The sequence below is a fragment of the Schistocerca piceifrons genome, unplaced genomic scaffold, assembly GCF_021461385.2.
Source record: "Schistocerca piceifrons isolate TAMUIC-IGC-003096 unplaced genomic scaffold, iqSchPice1.1 HiC_scaffold_2171, whole genome shotgun sequence".
In the NCBI taxonomy this organism is placed as follows: domain Eukaryota; kingdom Metazoa; phylum Arthropoda; class Insecta; order Orthoptera; family Acrididae; genus Schistocerca; species Schistocerca piceifrons.
This window is the reverse complement of record NW_025728088.1, coordinates 2,390,905-2,412,936: the sequence shown is the minus strand read 5'-3', so window position 1 is coordinate 2,412,936 and position 22,032 is coordinate 2,390,905. Positions and strand designations below refer to the sequence as shown.

General features: G+C 41.5%; 1 protein-coding gene across 1 annotated transcript in view; it reads left to right on the top strand.

Annotated features, from left to right (window-relative positions):
• The window catches only part of LOC124742185 (F-box/LRR-repeat protein fbxl-1-like), a 91,286-nt gene that overhangs the window by 46,940 nt on the left and 22,314 nt on the right, over positions 1–22,032 (top strand). Inside the window, exon 4 of the mRNA XM_047248766.1 lies at positions 7,459–7,644. Coding sequence (XP_047104722.1) covers positions 7,459–7,644 — 186 coding nt within the window. The remainder of the gene's footprint in view (positions 1–7,458; positions 7,645–22,032) is intronic.

Sequence of the window (22,032 nt, the reverse complement as noted above, 5' to 3'; positions counted from 1 at the left end):
TTCAAGAGCCTGTCAGTTCACTTCTTTCAACATCTCTGTGACAGTCTCTTGCTACGGCTCAAACAAACCTGTGACCATTCATTCTGCCCTTCTCCATATACGTTCAGCGTCTCGTGTTAATCCTACGTAGTACAGGTCCCACACACTTGAGCGATATTCTAGAATAGGTCACACGAATGATTTGTAAGCAATCTCCTTTATAGACTGATTGCACTTCCCCAGTAATCTACCAATAAACTGAACTCTACTGCCTGCTTTCTTTACTCATTACTGAGCCTATGTGATCATTCAATTTCGTATCCCTATAAAGTGTTACACCCAGGTATTTGTATGATTTGGCCGATTCCAACAGTGACTCATTGATATTTTCGTCATAGGATATTACATTTTTTTCTATTTTTCAAAGTCCACTATTTTACATTTCTGAACATTTAGAGCAAGTTGCCAATCTTTGTGCCACTTTGAAATTTTGTCAAGAGCTTACTGATTATTTATGCAGCTTCTTTCAGATAGTATTTCATTATAGATAACTGCATCACTTGCAAAAAGTCTGAGATTACAGTTAATATTGTCTTCAAGGTCATTAATATACAACATGAACAGAAGTGTCTGGACACACTTCTGTGGGGCACACCCTGAGTTACTGCAACACCTGACAGTGACTCTCCATCAAGATAGCACACTGTGTCCTCCCTCCCGAGAATTCCTCAGCCTGCTCACAACTTTCACTTCACAGCCCATAGAATGATCCTTTCAGTAATAAGGATAGCTACGGTACTGAGTCAGACGCTTTTCGGAAATTGAGAAATGTTGCATCTCCGTGACTGTCTCGATCTGTGGCTTTTAAGATTTCCTGTGAGAAAAGTATGAGTTGGGATCCACACGATCAATGATTTCAAAATCCGTGCTGGTTGGGATGGAGGAGGTCATTCTGTTCAACATACAGCATTACATTTGTACTCAGAATATATTCTAAGATTGTACAGCAGATGGATGCTAAATATATTGGATGGTAGTTTTGTAGATCACTTCTGCCATCCTTCTTGTGGAAGTGTGTGTCCTGTGCTTTCTCCCAACTACAGGGCACAGGTTTTTGTTTGAGTGATCTGCGATAGATTATTGTAAATTAGCCACAGGTCTGATATGGAATTTGATGGAGATTCCGTCAGGCCCTGTAGATTTGTTCAGTTCTAGTGATTTCAGTTACTTTTCGACACCACTGACACTAAAATCTATATTGCTTATCTTTGCAGTGGTGCAAGAATTAAATTGAGTCAGCACCCGTAGATTTTCCTTTGTAAAAGAACATTTGAAAATCAAGTTAAGCATTTCTGCTTTTGCTTTGCTACTCTCAGTCTCAGTCCCTGTCATGCCCACGAGTGTCTGGAGACATACCAGCAACAGCCTTTACTCGCGATCTGAATTTCTTTTGGTTGCTCGACAGGCCTTCGATAAATTTCTGCGACGGTAGTCATTACTCTCTTGACAGCCAAATTTGTAGCGCCTCTCTGTCCGTAGCCCAATGTTTTAAGAAAATGAACTGCTCTACTAGGTACATATCTGTCAAATTTATGGGCAATTATTTTTTTAAACCTAAGCCACAGTTTGTCTGCAGTATTCTCACTAGAGCTCAATGTTTTGAGTTCCTTACTGAGATATGGCACTACGTCATCTCTATCTAGTTTACTGAATTTGTGAATGTTTCTACTCATTTTGGTGCTTTTTGTATTTTGCTAATCATTGTTACTACAGCTGCCTCAGTCACTGATACCGGCCTATGTGTAAATCCTCAAAGAGCTCAGGTTTATTTATTATTGTTATATCCAATATATTTCTATCGTGACTGGTCTTCCAGACAGTATGAAGTAGGTGATTTAATAATGTTTTGCAGGGTACCCTGCCATGCCCACCACTTACAAAACTGTATTCTTCTCATCTACTATGAGAAATACACCACATCCATTTACCATTAGCCTACTCTTTCAATATGCATTTAAAGTTTTCGCAAAAATCTCACTGCCATCAGTTTCCGGTTTTAACCGGATTTCTGCACCTAGCATTATGTGAGTCACTCTCATCTGAATCCTGCTGCAATTAATCAGTAGGATTTTAAGACTCTCACCTGTACGAGGCATTTCTTTGAATCTTATACGGACACTTCTGCGTCCCCTACATCTGTCATTGTCTGGAGTGAATATTGGGTTACCTAATCTAAAAAGCCCTTGGGTGCACTCAATACACATTCAGCTACCTGGGTAGCAGCCTCTGATATGTAGTGCATTTCTTACCCATTTAGGGGGACCGTACAGTTCTCGACGTTATCTTGCTATTCCAGAAAGTTTCAGAACCTTTGAAGCCTGTCATTCGACCCTTCCACTCCATTCAGAACTGTGGTGCCACAGTAAGCTCTGGGGTCAGTGCTGTAAACCGTGACCTTTGAACAAGGATGGTCTCCTCAGCCTTTCCTGCCATCTGCTTGGGATAATTTGAGTATGACCTCGGAGCCAAGATGACAGGCATCATTTGTTCCAACACCCACCACAACCGGTTCTCGGTTGTGCCTCATTTTGTCAACGGCTGCCAGACTAGCCTCTTCGGTATGCTGAATGAGACCCCCCAGGCAGGTGAATCTTATCTTCCTTTACATCCCTAGCTGACATTTCCCTAACAGGTACCATTATTTGCCATACATTTGAACTACAAATTAGTGATAGACTGTACACTTTCACATTTCCCTTCTCTTGACCTGAGACAGAACAGGTTTCCGACAGTGAAAGTGAGTCTCACTGGCTGAGTGTAGTTTCAGGGGAAGTCAGCATTTTGAACTTGTCTGTTATTGAGATGGGTCTAACACACGGAGTTCTCCCTGGTTCCTGTCTCCCCTGGAAATGTTGCCTAGCCCTCCCACTGACACGTCACCCACAGCCGAGTGGATGAATAGTCTTCTGTAGAGGAGACAGGAGAGGATAGTGCTGGAGGTAACTTTGTTACCTCTGGTACAAAACTCTGGGGAGCTCTCCCAACACACATATTCAAAGCAGTTTCCAATTGTTTGACAATAGTTAGGCAATTTCCATCTATCTCATCCCATGTTTGAGAACAGCCTTCACAGTGAGGCTCCGTTGTGGCGGGTGCAATGTTTTACTAAACAGCAACAAATAACTTTAAAATAAGTCTGCTGATTCTCTTTTAATTTCTGGGTTTGTTAAGCTGAAAGTATTACTAATTCTCTTTAAGTGCTGAAGCAATAAGCATACAAAACAGTATTTCCATAAAGCAACCTGGGACAAAAATTACTAATTTCATGAAACTTACTTTCAGAGTTATAGTCGTTAAAATTTACGATAAATGTGGACAGTGGAAATGTCGAGACATTACTGGCTGTCACCTTTGATCCAAGAAGTCACGAATATAGCATACTTAGCCATATTACCTCTGTCCACCACATTGACAAACTCAGTAAATTAACAAAACAAAAACAAATACAAAATTGGATTATAGTAATTTAAAGAATAACATGAAAGTAACAGGAAACACGTAGGAATTAGGGGATTTTGGGTAGTGATAAACAAAACAAATGACTTTCTGTGTTAACTCACATACCCAAGCAAAATAATACACAGGAATCAACATCATCTACATTGCATGAAGGCCACAAAAACCCACACAATTTGGTATTGTCATTTTTTATTAACCTGTTTAGGTAAACCGAGCTTTATAATACCAATTAATGAGTAAATCTGTAAGAAAATGTATCAAAAAAGTCTAACCAAAAATCCAAACCTCGCTACAAATTCTCGTATTGGAAACTTCAATTGACCACATAGCTAGAAAGAAGTCCACGATACTAAGAAAGCAAAACTTGCAACAAAAATTGGCACTGAAACCTCCACTTGACCTATATAACTAGAATTCTGCCCTCAGTACCAAGAAAGCAAAACATGCTGCAAAAACTGTTACTGAAAACATCACTTGATGTACATGCATAACTGACACATTGCCAACCTATGAGCATCAGACACACAGCATTCACTGGCCCTGACACTCATATATTTAGGTATACAACTGAATCACATTCTGCTATATCAAATAAATCCACGACATTCTTCTTAAAAATGTACTTACCAAGCAAAATCCCCCTTCACACGCGCACGCGCACGCGCGTGCACACACTCACACACACACACACACACACACACACACACACACACACACTCACACACACACACACACGAACTTCATTAGCAGGGAAAGATGTGTTTGTGTTTGTGTGTGTGTGTGTGTGTGTGTGTGTGTGTGTGTGTGAGAGAGAGAGAGAGAGAGAGAGACTGGGGCAGTGTGATAAAACTTAAGAATATATCTGAATCCAATTAAAAGAGATTGTCATATATCAAAATCAGATTTTAGGCACTGACATGTAGGTAAGAAGTACATCGAACAATGAAAAATCCAGGAAGCTGAAGAGACTGTGGACACGTGCGTGCGTGCGTGCGTGCATGTGCGTGTGTGTGTGTGTGTGTGTGTGTGTGTGTGTGTGTGTGTGTGTGTGTCTGTCTATTTTTACAAAGGCCTTATTTTGTGACAGTCTTTTTGTTGTGCCTATCTGCGACTCAGCATCTCTGCTATATTGTAAGAAGTACGTCATTTTATATAAATCACCAAAATTGCTAAGCAGTGCACTGAAAAGTATCTTTTAAGAGAAATAGATCAAATATGGGAACCAGTGAGACAAAAGCGTATGATAAATGTAATCATGGTGAGTAACTGAAAATACAGGGTGGTATAATGAAATATAGGTGTGCAGAATGCTGACATATGAAATTTAATGCTGTGTAATATTTAAGCTGTTCTTTTAGGCTCCTGCGAAATCGCAACCTTGGAAAATGGAGCATTCCAAAACAAAACAAAAACCACACTACGTTTTTGAGATGATTATTTAAACTCCCACATTCAGATGTGACTTAGACTTTGGGCTACACTACAGATCAGTCTGCCGCGGCAGCCAGTTTTCTTCCATTCACATTTGATGGCTTCCCCAACTGACAATTAATTAAACATTCCACATTAACATAGACTTCAGGCTATGCTACATATGTGTTTGTCATCACAGTGAGTTTTCTTTGATTCACATTTGTTGGCTTCACCATCTTGCAACCAAACTGTGACATTCCAAAGTAGCCTAGGCTTATAGCTACACTACAGATCCTTGTGTACTGTGATCATTTTCTTTCATTCACATTCATTGACTTCACCAGTGCCCAACCACACTAACATTTCAACTGTACATTGATCATTCCATAATGCTTTGCTCAAGAATGTGTTTATTTTAGGAATGTCTTTTAATTTTGTTTCTCCCTGCCCAAAACTCTATAATTCTCAAGCGTCATATTAGTTTCATGTTCTGAAGTGAAATAAAATGGTCTCCGGTTGTCGGTAGTAACCGAGTCCTTGTTTATAGTTCTGTCTGTCATTCTGATGCTTCACGCGATCACCTTTGTCTCATTTGAGCCCGACGCTTGCCTTCTCGTAGCTCTCTCGACGCTGTGGAAATGCTGCACAGTGCCACTACTTCTGGCCGTGTGACTTCGACTCCTCCTGCAGAAGGTCGAGGTTGTAAAACCTCTTTATATTCGATGAATTATTCTGATACAATTGTACCCTTGAATGATGTTTACTAACTTTCTATCTTCATACTTGCAGAATCCATGCGCAAAGTAGTTTCATACAATAGCTATGCCATGAGCACATAATTATTCTTTGTAGTACTCTCTCTGGTGGTTGTCAGAAAAAGCTTCCGAGATTGTCTTCATGGAAGGAAACATCCCACGTGGGAAAAATTATATATAAAAACAAAGATGAGGTGACTTACCGAACAAAAGCGCTGGCAGGTCGATAGACACACAAACAAACACAAACATACACACAAAATTCAAGCTTTCGCAACAAACTGTTGCCTCATCAGGAAAGAGTGAAGGAGAAGGAAAGACGAAAGGATGTGGGTTTTAAGGGAGAGGGTAAGGAGTCATTCCAATCCCGGGAGCGGAAAGACTTACCTTAGGGGGAAAAAAGGACAGGTATACACTCGCACACACGCACATATCCATCCACACATACAGACACAAGCAGACATATTTAAAGACCAAATATGTCTGCTTGTGTCTGTATGTGTGGATGGATATGTGCGTGTGTGCGAGTGTATACCTGTCCTTTCTTCCCCCTACGGTAAGTCTTTCCGCTCCCGGGATTGGAATGACTCCTTACCCTCTCCCTTAAAACCCACATCCTTTCGTCTTTCCTTCTCCTTCACTCTTTCCTGATGAGGCAACAGTTTGTTGCGAAAGCTTGAATTTTGTGTGTATGTTTGTGTTTGTTTGTGTGTCTATCGACCTGCCAGCGCTTTTGTTCGGCAAGTCACCTCATCTTTGTTTTTTTATATATATATATATATATATATATATATATATATATATATATAGCTCTTTTATACAAAAGGTGTGTATTTGACATTTGAGAATTAATGATATCCATCAATATATTGCGTAGTTGTTAATCAGAAGGGACCTTCCGAAAGACTGGATACGAACCTGCATTTAATAATCCAAGAGCTCCATTACTTCTTCAGAAGGTTAAACTTCATCAAAGCCAAATATCCGCATAATCTGAGGTTTCCCGACTGATTATACAACGCTCCCAAAATTACGAGGCATTTTATTTGTACAGATTATCAGACTGCCACAAAGCACGAGCCTGCAGAGAAGAAGAATCATCGCCTGATTTCATTCTAACAAGTAAAATTTCTGAATCATTTGAGTGACTGAGATATGATTGTGTTTCCTATTATGAATGACTGATTGCTTGAACGAATTGAGAACTACATAACTACATAATTACATAGATAGGAGGAAAAATTACTCAGTCTGTAAGAGAGTGCAGATGTACATCAACTATTTACGCAAAGATGTAAACAGTGTATCGTTAAATCTTCTGTATTATATGTTCACTACTTCTCTGTGTACAACTTCAGTGACACTCTAGGTGAACAGATCTCAGGAAGTCTCAACATACATAAGTCTTGCTTTGATATTAGCCAATGACTGAGTGACAGTTCTAACAACTTTCATCATTTGATTTCTCTGTTGACTTTCTTGCACACTTCTTTTCACTCCTCGTCCTTCAAGCCACCACTGAGCTGCGACGTCCCAAAGAAAAAGCTCTCTGCCACGGCAGGTGGAGTGTTTTATTCACCGTCGTGCCTTGCTGATGTCTGGAGCTGACATTATTTACAGTTCATCTGCACAGACGTAAAATTAGGGCACACACAGTGTAAGGTTGTCCACTTAATAAATACCTAAAATATGTTTTCCACTCTAATACAGCCGGTATTGGAAATTTTGGTATTTCTGTACATCCCGTATAATAAAAATTTTTAAAAGCTTAAAGTGTGTCACTTGCTGACAGATGTGTGGTTCCCGTGCTGAAAGAGGCCACCAGCTCTCTCGAGAAACTGCAGCTGCGCCTCTTTGACGTGGCACCCAAGGAGGAGGCCGCGACGTTTGCAGATCTCGGAGAGCTGCACAACCTGCGTGAACTGCACTGCAACCAGCTCTGCCCGCACCGGCCTCGCCTCATCTCTCTCGCCTTCCAGTAAGTCATTCCTCACTATTTATAGGTACGAGGCTGAGTCGATATAAATCAGATTTTATTTTTTAAAAATTCATTTATTGAAAAAAAGGCAGTTACAATTTATTTTTCCACATAATTCCCTGCTTTAGAAGTACATTTTTCCCAGGGAGAAGGAAGGTTTCTTTATTGCAGCATTATAGAATGCAGCTGGTCACGTCAGAAGCCAACTGCGCACGGATTCCTCCACACCCCCGTCATCTTCAAATTGGTGCTCTCCTAGAGCTTTTTTCAAGCTGTCCAAATAAATTGAAATCACATTGTGATAGGTGCGGCCTGTAAGGAGGACGACTAAGTTAAGTCCAGTGCATTTTCTGTAATTTGGAGATCACCAGAGCTGCAGTATCGGGTCCAGCACTGTCACAGAGGACGACGACCTGTCAAATCGGTCGACCTCGTCTTTTGAGGCGATACGCAGCCCTCACATTCTTCAGCAGCTCACAGTAGTATGCAGCAACGATTGTGCATTGCTCGTGTAAAAATGCAGTGAGCAAAATGGCTTACCGGTAAAAATGAAAAATGGTGGAAAGAACCACGCCAGCTGACAGCTGAGCCCTGTCTTTCCCTGGGGCTTCCTCCCCCTTCCTCCAACACTCCTTACTGGCCCGTCTGGATGTGTGAGTGCAGTGGTGGACCGACACACAGGTCACAGCTGACGATCCGACTCAAAAGTGCATCACTTTATTTCTCAAACCTTGCTGTAAGACTTTGACAGACCTCCGAATGTGTCAGCTTCTGATTTTTGATCAAAAGGCGAGGTACCCCTGTGGAACAAACTTTCCGGAGCTGTAGGTAATTTGTGACGATCGCTTGAAAGCTCCCGTAACTTATTTCTGATACTCTCACCTATCGGTCGCCTTCGAGAATGTATCGAACTGCACAAATGTCTCAGTTTGTAATACTTGTCCGAGGATGATGATCGTATTGCTGATTTTCCACACGTTCCCGTTCTTCCTCGAAATCTTTATGCCAGCAAACACACGCATCCTTGACAGTATTTGATCACCGAACTGTGCAATCAGTCTCTGGAAGATTTCTATCACTCTAACTCTTTCACGAGCAAGAATTTTTGTAATAATTATGCATCGCGCAGTGGAGAGGTAGACCTGTCACTCAGATATCTTGCGCATTACGGACGGAGCTGTTGGAGGTATGCGATAGCCGGCTCTCCCTGCTCCTCACGGAACCACCCGACAATACTAGCAGCACAGGTCCGGTCCTACCAACTGTTGGTGCTCAGGAACAAAAATCCCATTTGTATTTGATTCACCCTCGTACCAACTCTGTTAAGTGTCAGGATGGTTTGAAGAAGACTGTAAAAAGAAAATGACAGAGGGAAATGAGGCAAGAAAGAAAATGATAAACAGGGCAACAAAATCTAATACGGAAGATTTCACAAAGGAAAGGGAGGAAGTAAACAGAATCAACAGAAGAAAGAAATGAAAATCAGAGAAGACACGAATTATGGAGCTAGAATAAAAATGTAACGGCCAAGAAGTAAGAAAATTCTATGAAAGGGTTCGTGAACTAAATAAAGGCTTTTATTCGTGTACTGTATTCTGCAGTGCTAAAGAAGGAAATTTTATAGGAGGAGAAGAACAGATTCTAGAATGGTGGGCTGAATATTTTAGTAAACTGCTGATCAGAGATATACGGAAACCTCTTTATAACTTTCCCTCAGATAATGTTTCCCCCGTGTTCTGTCTTTCTTTTCCAGTCCCGACGAAAAGCCCATTTGCCCACTGCTAAAGTTTCCTCTTTGGTATGTTTACTCTGTACAACACTTTCCTCCATGTAACATTCATATTTTTGGAACCCTAACCAATTATTTCTCTCCTCATAGCATTTAAGCCTTTGGTGGAGGTGCTTCATTTCCCGTCCTGTGTATTTGCACAAGCTCTGAAAGGTCACACTGGGCGTGAGTCACACGTCAGCGTCAGTGCCTGCGTGATGTGAGATGTGACACACATTGTGCTTGTCGTTTGTCTCGTCGGCACTGTTTTTTTGTTTTTCGTGTGAGCAAACGGTGAACAGCTGTACGGTGTGTTTAACACTCCACCTCAATTACACTATACACCTGAGGTGCACTGCAGGCATACATGTTTGGAACTGCAGATTGGTTCACGTCAACCAATTACACAGTACACACAGGGTATCCCTGGCACGAATCTGCGTGTTTACACTAGATGGAATAAAATGTGAAAATGGAAGGAGAATTAGTGATTTTTCGTAACATAATTCATTTGAATTAAAAATTTCTGACAGGTGTGACCTTGAGGTTCCTATTTTTTAAAGTAATTGTTGTTCTGTTATGTAGCTAGCACAAAATTATTTTATTACTGTTCTGAATTATGACCCAACTGTTTTGTATTATAATGGTTGTTTGCTCAAGGACACTTTATCTAAATTTATAACAATAATGGAAATTCCAGGATGGAGCAATACGTAAAATAAGGGAAAGGCAATTACCTACGGTCTAACAGATTGGTATGTGGAACATAGAAACACTTAAAAGCAACAACATTCATCCTAGCTTTTGAGCATTTACTCTTCTTCCAGCAGTAGCACACACAACCACACAGGCCATAAATTTACACACGGTAGACGTAGCCGTTTTTCGAATATTTCCCTGGCAGTGCCTGTAACCATTAGGATGAGGGCAGGATGATGATGTCAATGACTGTGATGAAAAAAACAAACGTTTTTGGGTTCACCCTGGATGGGAAGAAGGAATCTGGGGCCTGAAGATCCATTTATACAAAGGTGGCTGAAGGATTTGAAACATTCAAAACATTCAGAAGATTTATGATGACCCCTCGGGTACAACAATAGCACAACTTTCTCATTTGGAGCAAGAAATGGTTCTAATACAGCCCAGAGGAAATAGGAAGCAAACATGTTTGCTTGATTACTTCAAAGAACCCTGGGTACAGGATGTTCAATTTGTGTCAGTTCATAGATTTTTGCGAAAGTGTGACTGAAGTTGTATTTTACAAGTTCATTATTAAAGTAATTATTTGTAGCTAATTCTTTTTTAATTTTTACTATTTACTGTCTTCTTGTGTAGTATAACCTCAGTAAAATTTGACTCAACTTTTATAATCATCAATTAGAAGTCTTCACCTTTACAGTGTTTACCTCGATGCAGTGTTGAGAATTCGTGGTCCCTTGAAAAAAAATATCATAGAGAGATTTCACTGTAGTAATACTGGAAGAAAATGAAACAGGGCACAGTCGGCCATGCACAGTGGTAGCTAGGATGAAATATTTGCACCCACAACAATAGTAGAGAAAATTAGGTTGCCAGTTAAAAGCCTGAAGAATAATGGGGTCTCGGAGAACAATAACATTTCAGCAGAGATGACTGAAGGTGGTGGTGAACATCTGACACACCCTGTCCACCAGCTGATCTTTGAAATATGAGAAAAAGAAGTGATGTCAGACCAGTGGAACTTGGCCATTATTTGCCCGATTTATAAGAAGAAGGAGAAAGCAGATTGTGAAAATTACTGTGGTATCGCCTTATTTGATGTTGTGTACAAAGTCTTAGCCAAAGTCATTCCTGTGAGACTCATTCCATTTGCAGAAGAGATACTTGGAGACCATCAGTGTGATTTCTGACAGGGCAGATCAGTGACTGACTGTATATTTACTATAAGGCAAATAATGGAGAAGCACTATGAACATAATGTGGATGTACATCAGCTCATTGTAGGTTTCAAAAAGGCTTACAATAGCTTTAAAAGGAAGAAGCTATATCAGATTGTAATGGGTATGAAATTTCATTATAAACTAATGAGATTGGTACAATTGGTCCTCACCAGCATGAAATGCCAAGTGCAAATAGAAAGAAATTCTTCTAAAAATTTGAAGTTAACCAAGAGTTATGACAGGGGGATCTACTATCTGCACTACCTTTCAACATAGTGTTGGAGAAAGTGATGAGAAGGGGAAAGATCAATAACCCATGTGGTACTCTGTTTAACCATGTGAACCAAAACCAAGCATATCCCTATGATGATTGCATGTTGTCCAGAAAATTGAAAGAACTGGAACAAGTATTTGGCAGACTAGAAAAGAAAGCAGAAGAGTTGAGCATTTTAGTAGACGACATCAAAACTCAGTACTTCTTTGCTTCCAGGAGAAATGCTGCTGTTAAAGAGAAATACATCGAGTTGAACGGGACCAACTGTGAGAGATGAGAGAAAGTCTAGTGCTCAGAAGTGTCGATAATTGACAATAACAGCATAAGCGAAGAAATAAAAGGTGTGGATTGCTGTGTGAGATAGAGCTTACTGGCCCCCGATTAAGATTATTTAGTCACATAGACCGAGCAGAAAATTGAGGTGACTTTCTGTCAAGCAGTTATGAGGCAGGTTGTAAGATAGACTATGTGATCAAATGTATCTGGACACCTGACTAAAAATGACTTACAAGTTTGTGGAACCCTCCATCAGTAATTCTGGCATTCACTTTGTTGTTGGCCCACCCTTAGTCTTGATGACACCATCCACTCTTGCAGGCAAACGTCCAATCAGGTGCTGGAAGGTTTCTTGGGGAATGACAGCCCATTCTTCACCACAGAGCACTGCACTGAGAAGAGGTATCGATGGCAGTAGTAAGGCCTGGCATGAAGTCAGTGCTCCAAAACATCCCATAGGTGTTCTATAGGATTCAGGTCAGGACTCTGTGCAGGCCAGTCCATTACAGGGATGTTATTGTCATGTAACCACTCCGCCATAGGCGGTGCATTATGAACAGGTGCTCGATCATGTCGAAAGATACAATCGCCATCCTTGAATTGCTCTTCAACAGTGGGAAGCAAGAAGGTGCTTAAAACGTCAATGTAGGCCTGTACTGTGATAGTGCCACTCAAAACAACAAGGGGTGCAAGTCCATTCCATGAAAAACACGTCCACACTATAACACCACGAGCTATAAATTTTACTGTTGCCACTACACACGCTGGTAGATGACGTTCACTGGGCATTCGCCATACCCACACCCTGCCATCGGATCGCCACATTGCATACCGTGATTTGTCACTCCACACAATGTTTTTCCACTGTTCAATCGTCCATTGTATGTTTATGCTCCTTACACCGAGCAAGGCGTTGTTTGCCATTTACCAGTGTGATGTGCGGCTTATCACCATGAATTCCAAGTTTTCTCACCTCCTGCCTAACTGTCATAGTACTTGCAGTGGATCATAATGCAGTTGGGAATTCCTGTGTGATGGTTTGGATAGATATCTGCCTATTACACATTACGACCCTCTTCAACTGTCAGCAGTCTTTGTCAGTCAACAGACGAGGTCAGCCTGTACGCTTTTGTGCTGTATGTGTCCCTTCACTTTTCCACTTTACTGTTGTTGTTGTGCTCTTCAGTCCAGAGACTGGTTTTATGCAGCTCTCCATGCTACTCTATCCTGTGCAACCTTCTTCATCTCCCAGTACTTACTGCAACCTACATCCTTCTGAATCTGCTTAGTATATTCATCTCTTGGTCTCCCTCTACAATTTTTACCCTCCACGCTGCCCTCCAGTACTAAATTGGTGATCCCTTGATGTCTCAGAATATGCCCTACCAACCGATCCCTTCTTCTAGTCAAGTTGTGCCACAGACTCCTCTTATCTCCAATTCTATTCAACACCTCCTCATTAGTTATGCGATCTACCCATCTAATCTTCAGCATACTTCTGTAGCACCACATTTCGAAAGCTTCTATTCTCTTCTTGTCGAAACTATTTATCGTCCACATTTCACTTCCATACAAGGCTACACTCCGTACAAATACTTGCAGAAACTACTTCCTGACGCTTAAATCTATACTCGATGTTAACAAATTCCTCTTCTTCAGAAACACTTTCCTTGCCATTGTCAGTCTACATTTTATATCCTCTCTACTTCAGCCATCATCAGTAACTCATTTGCTACTTTAAGTGTCTCATTTCCTAATCTCATTCCCACAGCATCACCCGATTTAATTCGACTACATTCCATTATCCTCGTTTTGCTTTTGTTTTTGTTCATCTTATATCCTGCTTTCAAGACACTGTCCATTCCGTTCAACTGCTCTTCCAGGTCCTTTGCTGTCTCTGGCAGAATTACAGTGTTATTGGCGAACCTCAAAGTTTTTATTTCTTCTCCATGGATTTTAATACCTACTCCGAATTTTTCTTTTGTTTCCTTCACTGCTTGCTCAATATACAGATTGAATAACATTGGGGAGAGGCTACAATCCTGTCTCACTCCCTTCCCAACCACTGCTCCCCTTTCATGCCCCTCAACTCTTATAACTGCCATTTGGTTTCTATACAAATTGTAAATAGCCTTTCGCTCCCTATATTTTACCCCTGCCACCTTTAGAACTTGAAAGAGAGTATTCCAGTCAACGTTGTCAAAAGCTCTCTCTTAGTCTACAAATGCTAGAAATGTAGGTTTGCCTTTTGTTAATCTGTTTTCTAAGATAAGTCACAGGGTCAGTATTGCCTCACGTGTTCCAACATTTCTATGGAATCCAAACTGATCTTCCCCAAGGTTGGCTTCTACCAGTTTTTCCATTCGTCTGTAAAGAGTTCGTGTTAGTATTTTGCAGCCGGGGCTCATTAAGCATATAGTTCAGTAATTTTCACATCTGTCAACACCTGCTTTCTATGGGATTGGAATTATTATATTCTTCTTGAAGTCTGAGGGTATTTCGCCTGTCTCTTGAAGGTTCAGTGAGAGCACAGAAGAAAGTGGGAAGGAGTAGAATAAAAATGTAGGATGAAGTCAAAAGAGGAAGATTCCAGCGCAGGAAGCAGTTGACCCATGGAAAGTGGTGTCAGCAAGTAGGCAATAGTCACAGCACCTTGTAATGATCATGAAGTGTGAGGTTCTTACCATAATGTGGTTTCTGAATGCCAAAAAGTCTGCTGTATTGAAATTTAGAAACGCATAACAAAACATTATGGAAGTGTGTTGAATGAAGTTTTAGTTCAAAAATTGTGCATCACATTTAGTGGCAGACAGAGGAAAATTTATGATGAAGAACGATCAGCCAGACTGGCAGTTGCTACTGACAAACCCAGGAAAAAAATTCGATGCCATAAACGTTCCACTTTTGATGGACTGAACTTGTACTTTCCTGAAATTTCATGATCAGTTTTTTCAAATTGATTCTGGTGATTTGGGCTATAGAAAGTGTGTACCACATGGATTTTATCAAACTGATTCTGGTGATTTCGGCTATAGAAAGTGTGTACCAGGTGGTATTCTTGACATTTGGCAGCAACATTTCTCACACAGCACAACAAGTATGGTGGGGATTTTTGTAACCGCATTGTCACTGGTTGCAAGACGTGGGTTCCATGTAAAAGTACAGAAACAAAGTGCGTGTCATTCAAATGGCACCATTCGTGATTTACATCAAAACAAAAAAAAAATCAACAAATTCTGATCACCAGAAAGGCTACAGCCACAGTGTTTAGGGATTGAATGGGCATCCTGCTCGTTGGCTGTAGGGTTAAAGGAGAGACCAAAAATGCTGCAGCCTGCCGTCAGACCCTTCGGAGACTGTGCCAGGCAAATCAAAACTGATGCATGGGTTGTTTTCCGGCAGCACTGTGGTTCTTCACGATAATGTTCAGCCGCATTCTGCTGCGTCGCCATGGCAGTTTACGTGGAAAGCTTTTGAACAGCGACGTCATAGCCCAGATCTGGTCATGAAATGATTATGATATTTTTCACAAAATGAAGAACTTTTTGCGCTGAGAGCACAATGGTAATGACAACAAACTGAAAGAGGTCAGTAGTGACTGGCTCAACAACTTGATGGCAAATGAGTCTGTGACAGGTATTTAAATTTGAGTGGCAGCTACATAGAAAAGTAGCTCAGCTACCAAAATATGTTGTAAAATAAGTTTTCTTCAATTATCTTCAATGAAAAGTGCTGGAGAACCAAAAACCAAATATTTTTTTCCTCGACTCTCGTATTTGGTACTATTCGAGAGTGTACTTGTTCAAATGTCTTATTAGAACACAGCTGGTGACGTGTTTGACAACCGCCAATATTTCGATAGGCACACACCCCACCGTTTGAGAGCCACATATGCAATGAGAGATGAGAGTGTGCTGTGCAAGGAAGTTTAAAACCTCGGTATGCTGGTCAAAAAGGACACACACACACACACACACACACACACACACACACACACACACAGAGAGAGAGAAGAGAGAGAGAGAGAGAGAGAGAGAGAGAGAGAGAGAAAGAGAGAGAGTAAATACTAGCTCCACTGCAAAACCAAAGATGATGAATACCAGAAGTTATTGATTGTGAATATTAATTATCAGCAGGAGAGGAAGCAACATTAACTCTGTCTCTCTGTTGTTTCAGGAGAGAGAGAGAGAGAGAGAGGGAGAGAGCTGGATTTTAAATGGAATTTAAGTAAAAACTTCCATTTCTAGAGACGTCACCATTTAGTATTTGCTATTGATAACTTTTGACATCTATCATCACAGTGTTTGTCTGAATGTGACCTGCATATTGAGGTTTTAAACTTCCTCACACAATGCTGCCCTATTGCATTTGAGCTGCGAAAATGAAGGGCTGTTCACCTGGCTACGTGTCATTGGTTGCCTAAAACATCTCCTGACTGTGCTCCCTCAAGTTGTTTGAATATCTTATACATCAGCAGAAATTCAAGTTTCACAAGTTTGTGATTGGCTTTGATACGACCTAAGTGAACATTTGCGTGTGCCAGCAGAGAGTGCCATTCTAAGTGCACCGTACACAAAGTTACTCACCCCATAAAGACATCACATTAACACCTTCACAGTGGCTGAGAGTCCAGACGCTGTTTCAGGTATGCCAAACCCAGCCAGAGCCACTCGTCAATGCTCAGATCATCTAGAGCTACGCCGGCACGGTAGCTCAGCGTGTTCGGCCAGAGGGTTAGCTGCCCTCTGTAATAAAAAACTGAGTTAATCGACCAACAACGAACATCAATGGACGTCTTACGACGTCCGCCCCGAGCAAATGCAACGAACAAAATGAGATTAAAAAAAAAGAAAGAAAAGAAAAAAAAACAAAGAGCTACAAAAAATGTGGGGATATCGATTGCTACTTCCCACCACTATTTGAGATAGTCCTACATATTTTTCAGTTGAAACTTCCTGGCTGAGAGGCCGTGGTCGATGTATAAAATTTCCACCTGACGTTTCGTCTCCATGTGCGGGAGACATCTTCTGAGGTCGACCGGCTACTGCCACTGAGGCACCATGTACTCTCGCATTTATAGAGCGCATAGACGGCACCACCATTCGTCACGTGATGCCGACGGTATGCCTATCTTTGGGAGGCGTCATCATTCTCGATTAAGAGTAATTGATTGTCATTCTGCTGGCGCAACGTCGACATCCATATTTTGTCCAACTTTAAAACTTCCTCTTTTCTATTAAAGTTGTTATGGTGTTTGTGAATTTCTATTGCTTCGCTACACTGCGAGCATGATAATGGGATGTTCGTGCTAGAACGCTTGTCTCATTAAATTTAATTTCGTGATTCCCATCTCGAAAAACATGCTTAGCTACGGCCGATTTTTCGATGTGTCCTAAGCGACAGTTACTTCTATGTTCGGCTAAGCGGGTGTTTACACTTCTTTTCGTTGTTGAAATATATACTTGTCCACAACTGCATGGAATTTTGTATACCCCAGGTGTTGCTAGGGGATGTCGGGCGTCTTTTGCAGTTCTTAAATATTCCTTAAACTTCATGGTGGGTCACGGACCGTATCGAGAAAGTTCTGGCCAAGTATGGGTTCTAAACAATCTTCAGACCCACCAAGAAGATTAAGGAATATTTAAGAACTGCAAAAGACGCCCGACATCCCCTATCAACACCTGGGGTATACAAAATTCCATGCAGTTGTGGACAAGTATATATTGGAACAACGAAAAGAAGTGTAAACACCCGCTTAGCCTAACATAGAAGTAACTGTCGCTTAGGACACATCGAAAAATCGGCCGTAGCTGAGCATGTTTTTCGAGATGGGAATCACGAAATTAAATTTAATGAGACAAGCGTTCTAGCACGAACATCCCATTATCATGCTCGCAGTGTAGCGAAGCAATAGAAATTCACAAACACCATAACAACTTTAATAGAAAAGAGGAAGTTTTAAAGTTGGACAAAATATGGATGTCGACGTTGCGCCAGCAGAATGACAATCAATTACTCTTAATCGAGAATGATGACGCCTCCCAAAGATAGGCATACCGTCGGCATCACGTGACGAATGGTGGTGCCCTCTATGCGCTCTATAAATGCGAGAGTACATGGTGCCTCAGTGGCAGTAGCCGGTCGACCTCAGAAGATGTCTCCCGCAGATGGAGACGAAACGTCAGGTGGAAATTTTATACATCGACCACGGCCTCTCAGCCAGGAAGTTTCAACTGAAGACAACACCGGCTGTGAAAGCCTACATTGTATGAGTCCCACATATTCTCCAATGGGATTTATACTGGCTGTTATAGAGGAGAAGTCAAGGTGGGGCAGGGGTATTGAATGTTCATGAAACTGGGTATGTATGCTTACAGCCCTGTGAACATGGCTGTTGTCATCTCAAATAACAGGAGTGTCCTCAGCATACTGATCAGGAACATACACAGAAGGAAAACGTTTGGTTACTGAGAATGTGGAAATAAACACTATTAATGTTCACAGTAACCTCAACAAAAGTGCTCAAGTCACGGTACATACTGCAGATTAAACACCTCATTGGGTCACCAGTACACTCGATACCTCGTGTCGTACAAAAATGAGCAGTATCACGACCCACTGGACCAAGCCGTACAACTCCAACTGGGTACTGTCCAGTCCATGTCATTTGGCTCGTCGAATGTGTGCAGCTCGTGGTTGCTCCACCTCTTGCTCACGGTCAGATGGAAGGTTTCAGTGTAAAACTATTGCTTAAGTGGTTGGGCTGCAGAGAATTTTCCACTGTGTTCGTGCCGGTTTCACGAGTGTGCAGAGTCGGAGCGAGCCAAGCTAGCACAGAACGTCACCAGGGTGCGATAGCGGTCAGGTGTCGCCACCTGTAGTGTAGGCGTCACTCGTGCTTTGCGTCGTGGCTCGGCTGTGTCTCAGAAGGCAGAGAATGAGACGGGCCACCCAGAATGACGACGTCCAGACGGACGGTTGAAAGGAGCTGAAGAAAGGTGTCATTCTCTTCTGATCTGTTCTGAGATTCCTTTTGGATATGTTTTTCTGATTAACAAGAGATGCAATTATAAGCTCCCGTCTCCTTGGAGATTATATGGCTTAACTAATGATTATTATGTTACATTCCTCTTGTTTTAGTTGACCGTGTATATCGAGATTTCGTTCATTGTTACATGCAGTGGTGTGGTACTAACTGATGGAGACGCATTAAGAACTGGTAAAATTTAATTTTTTTCCCTTATCACACTGCACAAACATAAACACACTATTAATCAAACTGTGCCACTACTATTAAACACAGGATAAATCCTTCGCTACGCAACCGCCTTCGGCTCACGCAGCCTACACCGTCCACAGCCACTCAACAACTGCCTCTACTTAGCGACTCTCTGCGCCACTGGGCATTGTCGCCCACCAAAGAACAACCACTTACAGATACTACACACCACTACCCTCACACTGTGTTGTAATTGTTAGAAAGAACAACCGAAAACATAATGGTTCTTCAAAGAGTTGTTACATCATTTAGTAGTGTAAATACTACAAAGCTCTCTTCCCGCCCTTGGTATTTTGTAGACGGAGAAGAAGTCAGACTGCAATATTTGGCATTGTGTAGCAGGTCCTGTGCACCGAGAAAATTTGAGAAAGGCAACTGTGTGAGAAGAGAATCGAGGTAAAAGTCATCGAGAATAATACTCGGATGCAGACCGCTCGTGAAGTTGTCGACTCAATTACAGTGCGTAACTCGAGCTGCAACTTTGAGCTTTACGTGCAGCTCTGAATGACAGCCTTCTGTGAGGCACCAAACACCATACGTTCGTTACGTGCAGTTCTCTTTACAATGTTCATCTCGAAAATGCAGCAGTTCTTGTCAGCGAAAATTTGAGAAAGGCAACTGTGTGAGAAGACAATCGAGGTAAAAGTCATCGAGAATAATACTCGGATGCAGACCGCTCGTGAAGTTGTCGACTCAATTACAGTGCGTAACTCGAGCTGCAACTTTGAGCTTTACGTGCAGCTCTGAATGACAGCCTTCTGTGAGGCACCAAACACCGTACGTTCGTTACGTGCAGTTCTCTTTACAATGTTCATCTCGAAAATGCAGCAGTTCTTGTCAGCGAAAATTTGAGAAAGGCAACTGTGTGAGAAGACAATCGAGGTAAAAGTCATCGAGAATAATACTCGGATGCAGACCGCTCGTGAAGTTGTCGACTCAATTACAGTGCGTAACTCGAGCTGCAACTTTGAGCTTTACGTGCAGCTCTGAATGACAGCCTTCTGTGAGGCACCAAACACCGTACGTTCGTTACGTGCAGTTCTCTTTACAATGTTCATCTCGAAAATGCAGCAGTTCTTGTCAGGGAAAATTTGAGAAAGGCAACTCTACGATTTTTACCCTCCACGCTGCCCTCCAATACTAAATTGGTGATCCCTTGATGCCTCAGAACATGTCCTACCAACCGATCCCTTCTTCTAGTCGAGTTGTGGCACAAATTTCTCTTCTCCCCAATCCTATTCAATACCTCCTCATTAGTTATGTGATCTACCCACCTAATCTTCACCATTCTTCTGTAGCACCACATTTCGAAAGCTTCTATTCTCTTCTTGGCCAAACTATTTATCGTCCATGTTTCACTTCCATACATGGCTACACTCCATACAAATACTTTCAGAAACGACTTCCTGACACTCAAATCTATACTCGATGTTAACAAATTTCTCTGCTTCAGACACACTTTCCTTGCCATTGCCAGTTTACATTTTATATCTTCTCTACTGCGACCATCATCAGTTATTTTGCTTCCCAAATAGCAAAACTGCTTTACTACTTTAAGTGTCTCATTTCCTAATCTAAGTCCCTCAGCATCACCCGACTTAATTCGACTACATTCCACTATCCTCGTTTTGCTTTTGTTGATGTTCATCTTATATCCTCCTTTCAAGACACTATCCATTCCGTTCAACTGCTCTTCCAAGTCCTTTGCTGTCTCTGACAGAATTACAATGTCATCGGCGAACCTCAAAGTTTTTATTTCTTCTCCATGGATTGTAATACCTACTCCGAATTTTTCTTTTATTTCCTTCACTGTTTGCTCAATATACAGATTGAATAACATTGGGGAGAGGCTACAGTCCTGTCTCACTCCCTTCCCAACCACTGCTTCCCTTTCGTGTCCCTCAACTCCTATAATTGCCATCTGGTTTCTGTACAAATTGTAAATAGCCATTCGCTCCCTGTATTTTACCCCTGCCACCTTCAGAATTTGAAAGAGAGTATTCCAGTCAACATCGTCCAAAGCTTTCTCTAAGTCTACAAATGCTAGAAACGTAGGTTTGACGTTCCTTAATCTAGCTTCTAAGATAAGTTGTAGGGTCAGTATTGCCTCACGTGTTCCAATATTTCTACGGAATCCAAAGTGATCCTCCCCGAGGTCGGCTTCTACTAGTTTTTCCATTCGTCTGTAAAGAATTCGCGTTAGTATTTTGCAGCCGTGACCTATTAAACTGATTGTTCGGTAATTTTCACATATGTCAACACCTGCTTTCTTTGGGATTGGAATTATTATATTCTTCTTGAAGTCTGAGGGTATTTCGCCTGTCTCATATATCTTGCTCACCAGATGGTAGAGTTTTGTCAGGACTGGCTCTCCCAAGGCTGTCAGTAATTTTAATGGAATGTTGTCCACTCCCGGGGCCTTGTTTCGACACAGGTCTTTCAGTGCTCTGTCAAACTCTTCATGCAGTATCATATCTCCTATTTCATCTTCTTCTACACTCTCTTCCATTTCTATAATATTGTCCTCAAGAACATCGCCCTTGTATAGACCCTCTATATACTCCTTCCACCTTTCTGCTTTCCCTTCTTTGCTTAGAACTGGGTTTCCATCTCAGCTCTTGATATTCATACAAGTGGTTCTCTTTTCTCCAAAGGTCTCTTTAATTTTCCTGTAGGCAGTATCTATCTTACCCCTGGTGAGATAAGCCTCTACCTCCTTACATTTGTCCTCTAGCCATCCCTGTGTACCGTGTTTACTCGAATCTAAGCCACACTTTTTTTCCGGTTTTTGTAATCCAAAAATCCGCCTGCGGCTTAGAATCGAGTGCAAAGTAAGTGGAAGTTCTGAAAAATGTTCATAGGTGCCGCCACA